Genomic DNA, 14,268 nt, shown 5'->3' with positions numbered 1-14,268 from the left:
CGCGGCCGGGTGCCGGCTTTGCACAATGCAACGGCAACTGCACAGCCTGTAACACCGACGTCGGACATCCACGCTGCTGCAGCGCTGCGCGACGGAACGTTACGTCAGGCTGCACGTCCTGACGTCCGACTACCGAGAAACACCGACCGCAATCTTAACCTCCGGAAAGACGGCGCGCCTTTCGAGAAAAGACTAGACAGCCAGGCGAAAGTCTGCGAGCTATTAATCCGATGAATAAAACGACGCGCACGAAGGGCCAAACAGGGTGGTAAGTGCGCATCCCAAGTCTAACCGAGGAAGCTCGGTAATTACGCGTCTTGCCGAGTTCTCGTCAAGCGCAAACAGGCCAAGAGTTTTCGGGAGCAGCGCCCGCGGAATTCGCGTCGACCTTTATCCTCTGCTCTAACAGTGACTCGATAACAAAACTCCGGGGCCGGGAGCGCGCTTGTTTACAACACGATTAGGGACCCTTCCGTCTACGGACTTTGTAGCGCCAGGGCGGGCAAGTGTGCTCGTTAATATTTTATGTCCCCGTGCGACCACGTCCCCGAAATTCCCGGGGTGTTTAACGTTATCGATCGTGTCACCGAGTTCGCAGGCCACCCTCTCGCGTGCCGGCGCGTAGGGGATTATTTTTTAAATAAAGACGATAATTCGCGCCGCTGGTGAAGCCGAATCCCCCGACGCTCGTTGTCCCCGCTCGAGCGTCCCCGTGCACTCTCTCCCCTTGGAAATCGCGCGCACCCATCGCGGGTGTCTCGCGCCAATCGACACCCACCCGCACACGTGTCAGCCACTAGAAGGCGGTGAGAGGGACCAGACCTCGGACAACAATGGTGCCCCCGAGGGATAAGGCGCTGTTAATAATTCCGAGGCGACGTCGTTATGCTTTAAGCGGTACCAGTCCCCGCTGCTACCCGAAGGGGCAATCTCCAAGGGGCAGAGGAAACGGAAGTGGGGTAAGTTAAGCGATTCGCTCCACTCCCCGGGGACCAACCTCTCAATTAGCTAAGCTCGCCTGGCGACTACGATTTCCACCTGCGATTACACGAACGAAGGAATCGGCGCGGCGGTCGCGATCGTTTCGTCCGGCGCGGCCGATCTCCGAGTGTATAATTAGACCGATCGTTCCCCGCTGAGGAATCAAGTTTTTACGGGCTTCCGAAAATTCTCCCGGGAACGAGGTTAACGTTTCATCCGGCGACACGTCGCGCGGCTCCCTATTATTTTTTCCCAGCTCCAAAGGCCGAAGCTCGGAACGGTCCCGAACGGGGCCCGTTAATCCAGCTTGTCGTCGAATTTTACGAGGCTCTCGTCTCGCGATGGAAGCGGCCTTCGAACCGGAGCGCTCGTAAACGTCCTAATTAATTTTACGCGGTTCGGCTTTACGGAGCTGCAGCGCGCGCGAGACTCGACGCTCCTCCGTGATCCTGATCCGCTTCTGGCCCCGGGATCTTCCGAATTTCGACTCGCGGTGCTTTGGACCAGTGATGAGCAACCCGCGGCAAGCGGGCCGCGTTTGGCCCGCCAGCCGCTGACTTGCGGCCCGTATGAATGTTGGCATATATCTTTTGAACTGTAAAAGATGTCGGAATGAATTTTGCACTAAAAAATAGGATGAAATTAGCCCTTTCTAATGTTGTATAATTTTATATTTTTTACGATTATTTAATTTTTTTTTAATTTCTGTTAACTTAATTATGATAAAAAATTTGAAAACTGTTTATTTGGTACTTTATTTAAGGCCTTTTGAGTGGTTTCTAATACAGTTGTTTAATCGTTCGTCGTCGAGTCCATTACGACGATCATTTTTTTAAATTTTCATTCTCGAAAATAGTTGCTCACACGCATACGTACTGAAAAAAGAACATCCATCTCAAACGATGAAATATGCGGAGGAGATACAGAGATTACAAAAGGATTTCAGTTTGCGATTCAAAATCTTCAGCGAACATCAAATAAGTTTTGATATTTTTTCATCACCTTTTAGTATAAATACTACAGCTAAAAGAATTCCTGAAGAATTTCAAATGAAGATAGTCGTTTTACAAAAGGAATAAATTTCAGAATGCTATTTTTATTGAGTTTTAATTAGAAAATATAGGTACATATACCTGTTTAGATTATAATATGTAAGTATATATTGATGTGTATATATTGCTAATAAACAGTACATCAAAGATAAAAAAAAGTTTTATTGTAAATCAATGTCAGAAATAACAAATTCAGCTCATAAAATAAAATTCTTGGATTAGTTATATTCATGTATTTAATATTGCGGCCCGCGTAGTGTAGTAGGTTTCCACTTGCGGCCCACTTCGGACAAAAGGTTGCTCACCACTGCTTTGTACCGAAGGAATAGGCAACTTATTCCAAGCTCGATACCATTATTGGTTGCAGAAAATAGTTTGGGCAGCTCGACGCTGAAGTGGGACGTTTGCATAATGAAGCTTGGTAGTGGATGAGCCAGCATCAGCCACTCGCGAGTCAATCACGATTTAGGGGAGCTGCTTTCGAATATATTATCAATTTGTATGCGGGAGGATCGAGCTGCCTGGAGAGCAGTGATCCGAAATATCGGAGGCGAGCGAAATATCGCAAAGGAACGGCGCACGATGTATGGCCACGTCGATGCTTTCAATCGCAATTATGAAACGCGATTTACTTAGGAGGGATAGCGATGAAATTTAAATTCCCTCGACTCCTGGGAGGGTGTTCTCCTTTTTACCCGGGAGCCCGCGAACCGTCGCCGTCGCGTCGCTCTGTTCAAACGATCCGCTCGAGAAATAAGGGGAACGTGAACGCGAACGGCAGACTGGTACTCAAGACGAGCTGCCGGCGAGGGGGAAAATCTTTGTCGCGAAAATTCAAAGGCATAAAGTGTCGACGAAGCGTCCTGGGAACGCCATCGCGCCGACCCTTGTAAAGACGTTGAATTTTATGAAACGTCAAGGGGATTCGGCGAAAATATGTAAATACGCAATAAAGCGTAAGCCTTCGCCGCTCCGCCCCACCCTCTCTCTTCCACTTACCTCTTCTTCGGCTCTGTGTCGCTCGACTGCCAGGACAACGGGAAATTTTCAACGCGAGCCAGTCTGCGCGCGGCCCTGATTCCGCTGAATCTCCCACGAAATCAACGACAAACACCACCTTCGCCGGCGTAGTTTGTATTTTATGAACTGACTGCTCCACCCACCATCCGCTTCATCGTGCCTCCCCCCCCCCCCCCCGTACAATGAAGCAAATCGATCGAGCCGCCCGCGAGAGCACCCGTCCAGAAAGACGAGGGAATTATGCTCGCAGAATCGTCGAGACTGCGTGTATCTGCCGCGAAACGGGCCTCGAAGCCACCCCGAGGGTGGAAGTGGTTCAATTATAAAAATTCAGGGACCAATGGAGCGTGCGCGTGAATGCGAGCCGCGGAGGATCGGAGAGTCGGACGCGCGGAAAATGCAGAACCGTCGCGTCGGGCTCTGCTTTTCCATTAGAGCCGAGCGACACACGCGGCACACGGAAGATTGAACAAAAGTTTGCAAAGTTGCGGGGGGAAAAAACCAAAGTTTCCCACGAACATCGAGCCGGGGCTCGAGTCCTCCTTCGAACTCATCCGAAACTTACCGCTCTGTGTGTCGTCGTTGATCACCGCGACACGACAGCGAAAGCAAGTATTTTCATAAATCTTGCGCGATGACGCGGATTGATCGTACCCCTCCCCCCCCTCTCCAACCCCCTTCGAACCCATCCAGCGATTACATTTTAATCGCTGCTGAACCAACGGACGATTACCGCGCGGGAATTTGAACGAGCAACGATATCCATGCACCTTCGGTTGCCGTTGGCGATCGAATACGGTTGAGCGCGCGCGAACGACTTTCCTCGGCTTTTGTGCGGTGGAATCGACAGCGTAACAACGACTCCGACCGTCGTTACGATATTTTCATCCTGGAACGCTATAGTCTTAACGGCAGCTAGCGGACTCGTTGCCACCGAGCATAACCGTAGCCAGGGGAGAACTGCGAGTTTGCATCCAAGTTTCGTTTTCATCTAGTTCGCCGCGCGACGAACCGGGACCTGCAGAGTCAGCGCGTCCTTGCGATAGTTGCGTAAGCGGGCGAAAACATTCGACGACGTTTCTTTGGGATTTCGGGACAGAGTTTGGCCGTTCGTCCACCCCCGTATTGCAACTGCAATTTGATAAGAAACGATTGTATGCAATGTCGTGGGTATAGCTGGAGGAAATTCGTCAGATTTTTTCTTAAGAGGTTAACCGAAAAGAACGGGGACGGATTGGGAGATTTGGCGCCCCTGGGGTAACAAGCGTCTGTCGCCCTTTCCGTGAAATATCATTTATTTATTTATTTATTTATTTATTAGTCATAAACGGGTTTTAAACCATTATACAGCAAGGATACATAACAATTTGCGTGTTGAATAAAAATAAATCTACATATATGCATACTATATCAAATTATACTTAACAATGGAGAGAGAAATGAAAAAATAGAGGTCAAGAATGAGTAATGAGAAATGAAAAATGTACAATGAAAATGGAAATGAAGATAAGAATGAAAATGAGAATGACAATGAAAATGAAAATAGAAATACATAGAAAATAGAATAAAAGTGAAAAGTGAGGGGTGGAAGTAAAAGTGTATACTATACTATTAAATTTAGTTTTGTCGCAAACTAAATAAGCATTATCGATGACCAGAATTTTTTTTGGTTACGAATAACCATTATCGATGCCCAGAATTTTCTTGGTAACGAATAACCATTATCTTTGACGAGAATTTTTTTGGTTACGGCGTAACCAATATATATTGCGGGAATTTTTTTTTGGTTGCGATATAACCAATATCTATTGCGGGATTTTTTTTTTTGGTTACGGTGTAACAAATATGAATTGCGGGAATTTTTTTCGGTTACGGTATAACTATTGAACTATAGAATATCTGGAATGCAAATACGGTACGGAAAACCCCGGACTGGCCAGGCCAAGAGAGATAGTGGCATTGAATGGGTGTCTATCCTGTATCATACACCATCCTGTAGTAAATGTACTTCTATCTTGTAGTAAATTTAGGTACAGGCAGGTATAGACGTGTGTGTAAAAGTGAAACAGCATCCCACGCTGTGCAACTATCTGTTTTTAACCGCGCGTCGCGGCTCCAAATACCCACAGTTCGCATTCCAGATATTCTATAGTTCAATAGTTATACCGTAACCAAAAAAAAAATCCCGCAATAGATATTGGTTATATCGTAACCAAGAAAAAATTCCCGCAATATATTGGTTACGCCGTAACCAAAATAAAATTCCAGCAATATATATATATATTGGTTACGCCGTAACCAAAATAAAATTCTCGCAATAGATATTGATTATACCGTAACCAAAAAAAAATCTCGTCAACGATAATGGTTATACGTAACCAAAAAAAATTCTGGTCATCGATAATGGTTATTCGTAACCGAAAACAATTTCCGTCGTCAATAATTGTTATTCGTGACCGAAAACAATTTCCGTCGTCTATAACAGTTAGTGACCAAAAAATATTTCCGTTGACAATAAGGGTTATCAGTAACCAAAACAGATAAATCTTAATATTTTTTAATCACTTGATTTTTCGGAAAATTTATGCAGTATTTAACAAAGACTGACTTCCATTTAAATAAAAATGAACTTTTTCTCAATGATTCTTTTCGAAAAAATTAAAAAAATAACTGTTATTTCTGGTCTCTGGAAAAAACACCATCGAAATTGTAGTAAAAGAAAATAATTATTTTTAGTTTTTACTGCATTTTTAATGAAATCGTTTAACATAACAATTTTCTTTTTAATATAATTTTTTTATTTTGGTCAAATTGCAGTCCCGTTTCGGCGGTGGACGAACGGCCTAAATCGGCCGCGACTATTAAGTTTCTCGAGCCAGTCGATCTACGCTCCGAACGCGGCGCGGTCGAAAAGTTTGTAAAGCCGCGTATTCACCTGCGCATTCGCCCCGAATGTGCATTCGGCGCGCACCGATTTTTTGCCCGTTCGGAGCTCAGCGCGCGTTCGGCGCGCATTCGGCGCGCGTTCGGGGTTGAGTGAAATTTGCGGCGTCCATTTCATGGTATTGTTCGGACCCGAATGCGCGCTTTGATGGACCGCCAACAAGCGGATCGGCCCGAATGCGCGCCGCGCCCCGAACACGCGCCGAACACCGGACGAGCAAAAAATCGGTGCGCGCCGAATGCACATTCGGGGCGAATGCGCAGGTGAATACGCGGCTTAAGAAGGATTCGTCACGCTCATTAACCGCGCGATGCAGCGTCGCGCAAGATGGATGATTTTGGCGCGACCCGGGCTCACCCGAGGACCATTCATCCTCGGCTGTTTCCACGAGGCGAGTCGACGAGAGACAAGAGTCGCGAACGAAGGGGGCGTCGCAACACCGTAGGGATAATGGCTGGGGTTCGTTTCAACAAAGCAAACATCGCGCTCGTCAGAGCAGGGAGAGTTGCTGCCGCTTGCTCGCAAATTAACTCGAGCCGGAAGATCGGTTGTTAGTCGACATTATGGCGGCAATTCGTACGGTCGGATGGATTCGCGACAGAATGCGCGATACGGGGGAGGCCGGGCGGGGGAGGGGGCGAGGATGAGCCGAAGAGGACAGGGTGAATCCTTTATTTACGAGGAGTCAAGTGTACTCGAGCGCCCCTCGCCACGTCTCCCTACGTTTCGCTGCGCTTCCGCGGATAGGTCTCTACAAGTTGGCCGACCGTTTTGCTCGCGCTAAGCGTATCAGTGCTGCCATTGTCTGCGCCCATTGTCGCCCTCGGTCCCTTCCACGCGTCTACAATACTTGGCGTAGCGTTAACTCGAAGGGCATCGGACGTGACAAATTAGAAGTCGCGTTAGTCGGTTCCTTAGTTTCTTGCAGGTGTTCCTCTGTAGCACAGGAAGCGAGAGCATCGGATATACAGCGGGGTATTGTCGCCCAACTTATACAACAGCGTATCTCTCTACCTCATCCTAACAGCGTATACAGCCTAGCTTTTCTAAGACAATCAAATGCTGGCAGAAACTTGAGATGCTGCAAGATCGGTTTCTCCAGTGGAGTTCCTCGCAGCGTGCATACGCTACCGATCTTCACGCCGCACAGTGGTACATAATGACATTTTTCGTTCAAATCACCTTGCAGGTCGTAATTTTTTAGAAAACTTGACGATTTTTGTTTTAAATTCTTCGCTATTAAATTTACTATCGATCTGTCTGACCGAAATTTTGAATTTCGTTGCTGATTTTTTTATATTTAGCGAATTATACAGCACTTTTCGAAGATCAGTACCTGTGGGCTTTTTTGGCCGCCTGTTCCGAATTTGAAGTCAGATTTTCGAAATTGAAATTTTACAATTTGATCTACAGTATTAGATTTGTGATACAAATAAAAAAATTTATCTTTATCTTAATTACCTCATATTCGTAATCAGCGTCCCCGAAAATCTAGACGCACTACGTTTCTTCCGAATAAGCCCATTTCCTGAAATTTTGCTTCAACATATCGGATTCACCACCTTCAATTTCGAAAATCTGACTTTAAATTCTGAACAGGCGGCCAAAAAGCCCACAGATACTGATCTTCGAAAAGTGCTGTATAATTCGCTAAATATAAAAAAATCACCAACGAAATTCAAAATTTCGGCCAGACAGAACGATAGGGAATTTAATTGCGAAGAATTTAAAAAACAAATCGTCAGGTTTTCTGAAAAATTACGACCTGTAGGGTGATTCGAACAAAAAATGTCATTATGTACCACTGCGCGCCGGGCGACGAAACGATGGGAACGAAGGAGCGAAGGGTACACCGTTTAATTAAGCCGTTTAATCTCGCCGTGGCCGAAGGTTAGCGAGCTCCCGTTCGGTTTTCAGCGACGCGGCGCGGAGTGCCCTCGAAAATTCCATGGATGGAAATTGGATGTTCGCCGCGACGCGTCTTGGACCGGGCCATTGTTCGCGACGCGGCGGCGAACGTTGATTCTGGTCGATAACGAATTCATTAAATTGCGTTTAGAATGCGACGCGGGCCCTCGGCCCTAGCCCGCCATTAGCACGCCGACGGACCATTCGACCAGCGCCTCGGGTCTTTGAGGGTTAATTGCGGACGTGTTGCGGAATTCCATTAATCGAAACGGCTTTCAAGGCTTCCCCGGTATTTATACTACACGCGGACACGCGCGCCTGCTGTTCGCGGCTGATCGATGGTCTCGCCGCGGTCGCTTTCGTGTCCAGCGACGTAGAAACGCCCGTGTAAATATGTAAGTAGAATCGGCATGGTGGACTGGAAAATCGGTGACGCCAGCGGATTGTCCGCCGCCGGGGATCCCCAGGCCGCGGGCCGTCATTAATTTCGCGGCGGTGCGCTTAAGCTGCGAGGGTTTTTGGTTAATTTCGCGGTGACGGTGGCAGCGGCGCGGGAGTAATCTGATTACGCTAGCTGCGAGGGAAAACGCGGCCGTCGGCTATGAAAAATTCCAGAGGAATTGGCCGCGGGAAGTAAACGTTAAATTACGACGGATCTAGGAAGGATGTTGCCGAGGCTTCTTGCTCCCCTAGGGGACGGTAAGAACCGTTGCTCGTACAAGCTTGCGACGCCGGCGATATCAACAGAGGGGAAGTAACTGCTTGTTGCGCGTCGCTCGAGCCCATTACGACATGGAAAAAGCACGAATTCAAATGAGCCTCGCTACGCCGCGCCGGGCGTTTATATGATAAAGAGCCGTTCTTAAGCGATATTTATACCCGACGCGGCCGGTACAGCCGCGAAATAAATTCGCCCGAAGCGTATGCTAATCCCTCCGCTTTCTCTTGGTCGCTGCTCCACCGCCGGCCCCCTACACCCTCGGTCAGGATTTTCTCGGAGAATCTTCAGAATCTCGGGCGATCGTTTTCCGCGCGGAATTTATTGCCCGCGAAACAGAAATTTCGCGGGTATCTCTTGGCGTCACGCGACGGTCGATAAAGGACGGGCGGAGAAGATTACACGGCCGCGACAAATCAGATCCGATGAAGCGGGACAGGGCCGGGGTAGTCTGTTTCGTTGGTTCGGATAGGTCTGGGACAAAAAAGAGTGCGCGGACGGTGAGGAGGGCGGTTGGTGCTTGCAGCTTCGATTCTTGTTTCGGTCGTCCAGCGCCGCGGAGAAAACGAAAGCGGCAGACCGAATCGAATGGAAACTCGTTTCTTCGGAATAGCCTACCGGAAATTCCCCGAGGAATTGCCCTTTCCGCGCGATATCGGACCCTCTTGAGCTTTCCACTTACCTGCTCCGCTGCGGGCATCGTCTTCCGCAAGCACGACGCTGCGGCTGCTTTACGCCGACTCCCGTCCGGAACCGAATTTCATAAGCGGATCTCTTAATCCGGGACCGACTGCGCTTTACATATCGCTACCCGGGATCATCCCCGTTCGATTGTGTCCGCATCGGAATATCTGGATTTCCGTTATCGAGGAACGCCGCCCGGTTATTCCCTCCCTGTCCTCCTTCGGCTTCCTTTAGATTGGACTTCGCTATAATAAAATACTTGCTCGTATACTGCTCTAGCAAAATTGCCGCAACTTGGTGAAAGGTGGTGATTTAACGGTGGGACCGATTCCGTTTGCTTGCAGTGCCATTAGTGAATATCAGCGTCGTGGAAGGAAAGCCAGCGGAATTGCCATGCGACATCACTCCACCTGGAGAGGACACCCTGCATATGGTTTTCTGGTTCAAGGACGAGGCCGGCGTACCCCTGTACACGTGAGTGATACGATTTCTATTTCTTATTTAGTAGCGAGATCTTTCGCACCTAATTCGATGATTTACACGCACGCGATTGCTTCGGCCACGAGCGGATAATTTATGCAATGAATTCAAGGAACGCGATCGCGTTCGGATTTATCAAGGATGCGCCATGGAAGAGCGTGCTGCGTCTTGCCGATACGCCTCCGTTCGGCACGGTTCGCCGCGACGCTGAAAAATCCACGGCGCTCGAGGAATCCGTGGCGAGGAATCCGCTGGCTAATATGCAGTAAACCGGGGCCGTGGCATCGCGTTCTCTTTCCCATTACATCGGCCAGTGGCGCACCATGACGTAGGCTACAGGGTCGGTTCGCGTTATTAAACGCACGTCACTGCTCGTTGCCCGCTCGCGTTCCCTCTTGCCACTCGAACTCGAAATTCCTTTCTGCATTCCGTCTCGCGGACGTGCACGAGGACGAGAACGCGAGCGCGGCCCGCGAGATGTTACCCCGTTTCCGAGTCGGCTGCAATAACACCACCGGAAGGCCCTCATAAAGGGTTGTCCTTTCTTTCCAGAGGTTTGCCCCCGTTTCTCCGTTTCCAGCCTCCAATGAAATCTCGCGCGAACGTTCGCGGCGCGGGAGTCGTCGGACCATCGGCGCTGCTTAATTGAAACGGCTATTAATTGAAAGCTCGCCGCGACGCTCGAGTGTCGATAAGACACGAAACCTTTTAACTCGCAATTTTTTCGCCCGATCGCGCCCTTGTAATTTCCCTTAATGAGCCTGCAGATCGACCGTCTGAATTTAAATGCAGTCCGGCCGCTCGGAATAATTTTACGCCCCGTGGAGGATAAAAACAAAGAGCCCGCGCAGAACGGCAAGACAGCGCCAACGTTTAGAAGGTATTCGAAACGTAATCCGAGGAGAAGCGAGCGTTCCCTTAATTGACAATTATCTCGGCCAGTTACTCGTTATGATTTCTCTTAACGAGCCCGCAACCGATTTTAAAGTGCACGTCGGGGAACATCCGGACGCGCCCGTGGCGTCAAGCTGAGTTGGGCATTATTCGACTAAATTGTTCTTCGACTGACTTTCGAATAAAAATTTCGAATACAGTGAAGTTATTCGGGAATAACGAATCAATTTTTAGTCGACTAAATTTGTATTCGACTAAATTTTTAGTCGACTAAATTTGTATTCGACTAAATTTGTATTCGACTAAATTTTTAGTCGACCTAATTTTTAGTTGTTATTCGTTCTTCGTTATTCGTTATTCGCAGGAACACCGCACAGTGGGATGGATCGACACTTAAGTAGGCATTCACTTCCTTTTTCACATATTTCATAATTTATTGATTATAATCTAAGATTGCAGGTAATATATTGTATAATAAATACAACAATCTTTTTTTCTCGTCGCTCTTTTTAACAATGGGACTCTTGATGTTGATTTCTATATATTTATATGGATCGGGGCTTATTAATAAATTATTTAGAACATCTTGATTCGCAATAGTTGTTGAAATCTTTATTTCGGGCATTCTGGGCTTCCTCTGTTAAATATTTTAAACAAAATTTTAGATTTCCATTTCTAGAAAATGATCAGGTTTTTACATTGGAATAGTTTCAGTTAGTCTTTTTCTTGTAATGAAAAATATAAATACTTATATTCTATTGCCAAATTAAGATTTTTTGTTACCATTTTCGTATTTTTCTAAATTAAAAGAATTGTTCGTATTTGTTCGTAAATTCAAGCATACCTCATAATTCTGGATAGATTAAATTTCACAAAATTCAATTTTTTATATTCGTCCGCATCCGACCCTTTGAAAAATCGATATTTTTTTTGCACAAAAGCAGGTAGAACTCAGGAAAAATATGCTATTTTGCTACAATTTTTTATTTTCAATAATAATGTTGCCGAATGAATTTCCGCAACTTCAAAATACTTTAATTGAGTAATGTATTTTACTTTTGTCAAGTTCTGTATTTTATTTAAGTTTCTTATCAGAGATTTAAACGATTTCTGTATTTATTATAAAATATATTACCCGTAAACTTAGATTATCTTAAGTATAAAATAATCTGTAATAAAACAGAAAGTTTATATATTTGTGTGTTTGTGTATCGCTTAAAAACTTTCCACCGGTAAACTCTGGGGTTTCAAAATGTACCCGAGCTCATTATGCCTGGCTAATCCAGATGAAGGTGTCTATTTTCACAAAAATAAAAATTTTTTTTTATAAAATCAGTATCACAATTCTGTAATTTAAAGCTAGTAATCACTAAATGTTGAAATATGTAAAAAAATGAAGTGAATGCCTACTTAAGTGTCGATCCGTCCCACTGTGCGCCGTGGCGACTAAGCGTCACGAATAAGCCGCTTCGGCTCGAGTAGGTACACTCGAAAAAAAGTGTTCCTCTTGATACCCCCCTGGACCGGGCAGGAGGCCGAGGGTCTCAGGACCCGGGTCGCAGCGGCTCGGGTTCTGACCCGCGCTTATTCGTGTCGCTTAGTCTAGAATAACTTAGAATAACGAATAACGACTAAAGATTTACTCGACTAAAAATTTATTCGTTATTCTCGAATAACTTCACTTTATTCGAAACTTTTATTCGAGCTCATTCGAATAAAAATTTATTCGACTAATGCCCAACTCTGGCGTCAAGGGATCGCGATGAAATCTCGAGGAGACCAAAGCTCCGGTGTAGCAATTCCAGCGACGGTTTCGCACGAGACAGGGTTCTTCCAATGGAATAAAACGCGGACAAACGCGAACGACCCCGCGTCTGGACCGTCTCGCATCTCCATTCCCGTCACAGACGGCGTATCGGTAAATAAGCCTGCCACGTAGCCGTCGATTAATCCGTATTTCGAAGCCCTTCGATACTTTCAACGAGACTCGTGCACGGAAGACAAACATTGCGCTCGCCGACGGAGCGCAAATAAAAGTCGAAAACGCTTATCCCTGCTGGCTAACCCCGACACAGAGCTATATGTTACGCGCGCCTATGTACGCGGCATATGGGCGCACTTTTCCCTCCTGCACCTCCGCCATTTCCTGTCCGGGCTCTTTGGCGGGTTCGGGCGCGTACACGAGTTCGTTGCTGTCCGCGCGGGATAGTTGGACGAACAAACCTCGCGGATAAAAATAGAGCAGCCACAATGCGGGCGGATAGGCACGATATTACCAGCGTTTTTCGATATTTCCCGTAATTTGCGATAGTCGGGTGAAGTTTCGCAATTAAACTTGCACGGCGTGCGCGCTCGCTCGCTCCTTCCCTCCGCCCCTCCCCTTCGCCGGGGAATTCACCGGCCCGAAGCTGGATCATTTTTCAAGCAGCCAGCTGCCAGAACTACGTACAATGCTGGATGCCCGGGGAAATAAGCGTTACCCGGCGATTAATACGTCGCCGAGCACCTTTTCACCCCTCCCGTCCCCTGGCTCCCTATCCGCTTTTCCCACTTGCCTCAAAGTCCGCGGACGTTTCAAAGGGACACCGGTAATCGACGCGGTCGGACGTCCTCCGCTTCGCGGCTTGACTTTTCAATCAGTCTTTACGATTCTTCAATGGCTCGCTCGGCGAACGTTGGCGGTCGTTTTCCGAGCGGCCGAGCCTCTGATTAACGTGGGAAAGATGGCCTGGTTACCGTTCCGCGATCACGCGTATCGGTCGACCTATCGTCACGGACCTTTGTCCGTTCCTGGCTCGACGTTTCGTCACGTTCGGCGAGAGGACAGCTCTGAATGTTATCTGCAACGGTTCAGTGTCGAATTCAGTCCCGGTGGTGGAACTGCAGGCGCAACGCCCGTCAGGATCTCCAATAACGGTTAATCTTACACGGCTAATGAGGATCGCAGCTAAGCGCGATCAACTTTGCGGCGCGTAATTATAACGTGTCGATAAATTTCAATCGGCGGTTGAAGGGATGACGGGAGGGAGGGGCCTGCGCCGCTTCCTAGATCCCGGATGGCAGGTTTATCGGCGAATAATTGATAACCCTCGCGACGCCTCTTCGTTGTTCTGGGATCGGCGTAACTGCACCGTCAGAAGATCCGAGCGGATCGGATCGTCGTACACTTGTGCGGGCCCGCGTGATTAATTGACACATTCAGCAGCCGCGTTATTAGCTCCCGGGGAAAAACTAAGGGGTATCGATTCGCCTAGATCTGTCGCGTGCACGGTGAAAGGGCTGGTAAGCTTCATAAATCAGGGGGGAGTGGATATCGCGGTATCGGCGAAAACGTCTTCTTGGCTAGACGCGACGTTAGCGACGTTAGCGACGTTCCTTCGCGAAACTTTGACAGGAGGGTAAGCGTGACTGGAACCCCGAGGTACTTAGGTATACGCGACGGCATCGAACGGCACTTTTCCACGCGTTACCAGTTCGCAGGCCATCGAAAGTAACGATTACTGCGGCGGAAGCTGGCCCGTAAGAGACCTCGCGGCTTCTCCTCCACTCGCTCCTAGCCCGCCCCTTTATTCATCCCTCGACGCTTC

General features: G+C 47.7%; 1 protein-coding gene across 2 annotated transcripts in view; it reads left to right on the top strand.

Annotated features, from left to right (window-relative positions):
- The window catches only part of LOC143368484 (hemicentin-1), a 354,314-nt gene that overhangs the window by 123,438 nt on the left and 216,608 nt on the right, over positions 1-14,268 (top strand). For both annotated transcript variants that reach the window (XM_076811252.1, XM_076811253.1), the window contains exon 2: positions 9,652-9,781. In XM_076811252.1, the coding sequence (XP_076667367.1) occupies positions 9,652-9,781 (130 nt within the window). The remainder of the gene's footprint in view (positions 1-9,651; positions 9,782-14,268) is intronic.

Source organism: Andrena cerasifolii, chromosome 4 (genome assembly GCF_050908995.1).
Source record: "Andrena cerasifolii isolate SP2316 chromosome 4, iyAndCera1_principal, whole genome shotgun sequence".
NCBI classification, from domain to species: domain Eukaryota; kingdom Metazoa; phylum Arthropoda; class Insecta; order Hymenoptera; family Andrenidae; genus Andrena; species Andrena cerasifolii.
Note: the sequence above shows the minus strand (reverse complement) of the source record. Positions and strands in the feature narration are given on the sequence as shown.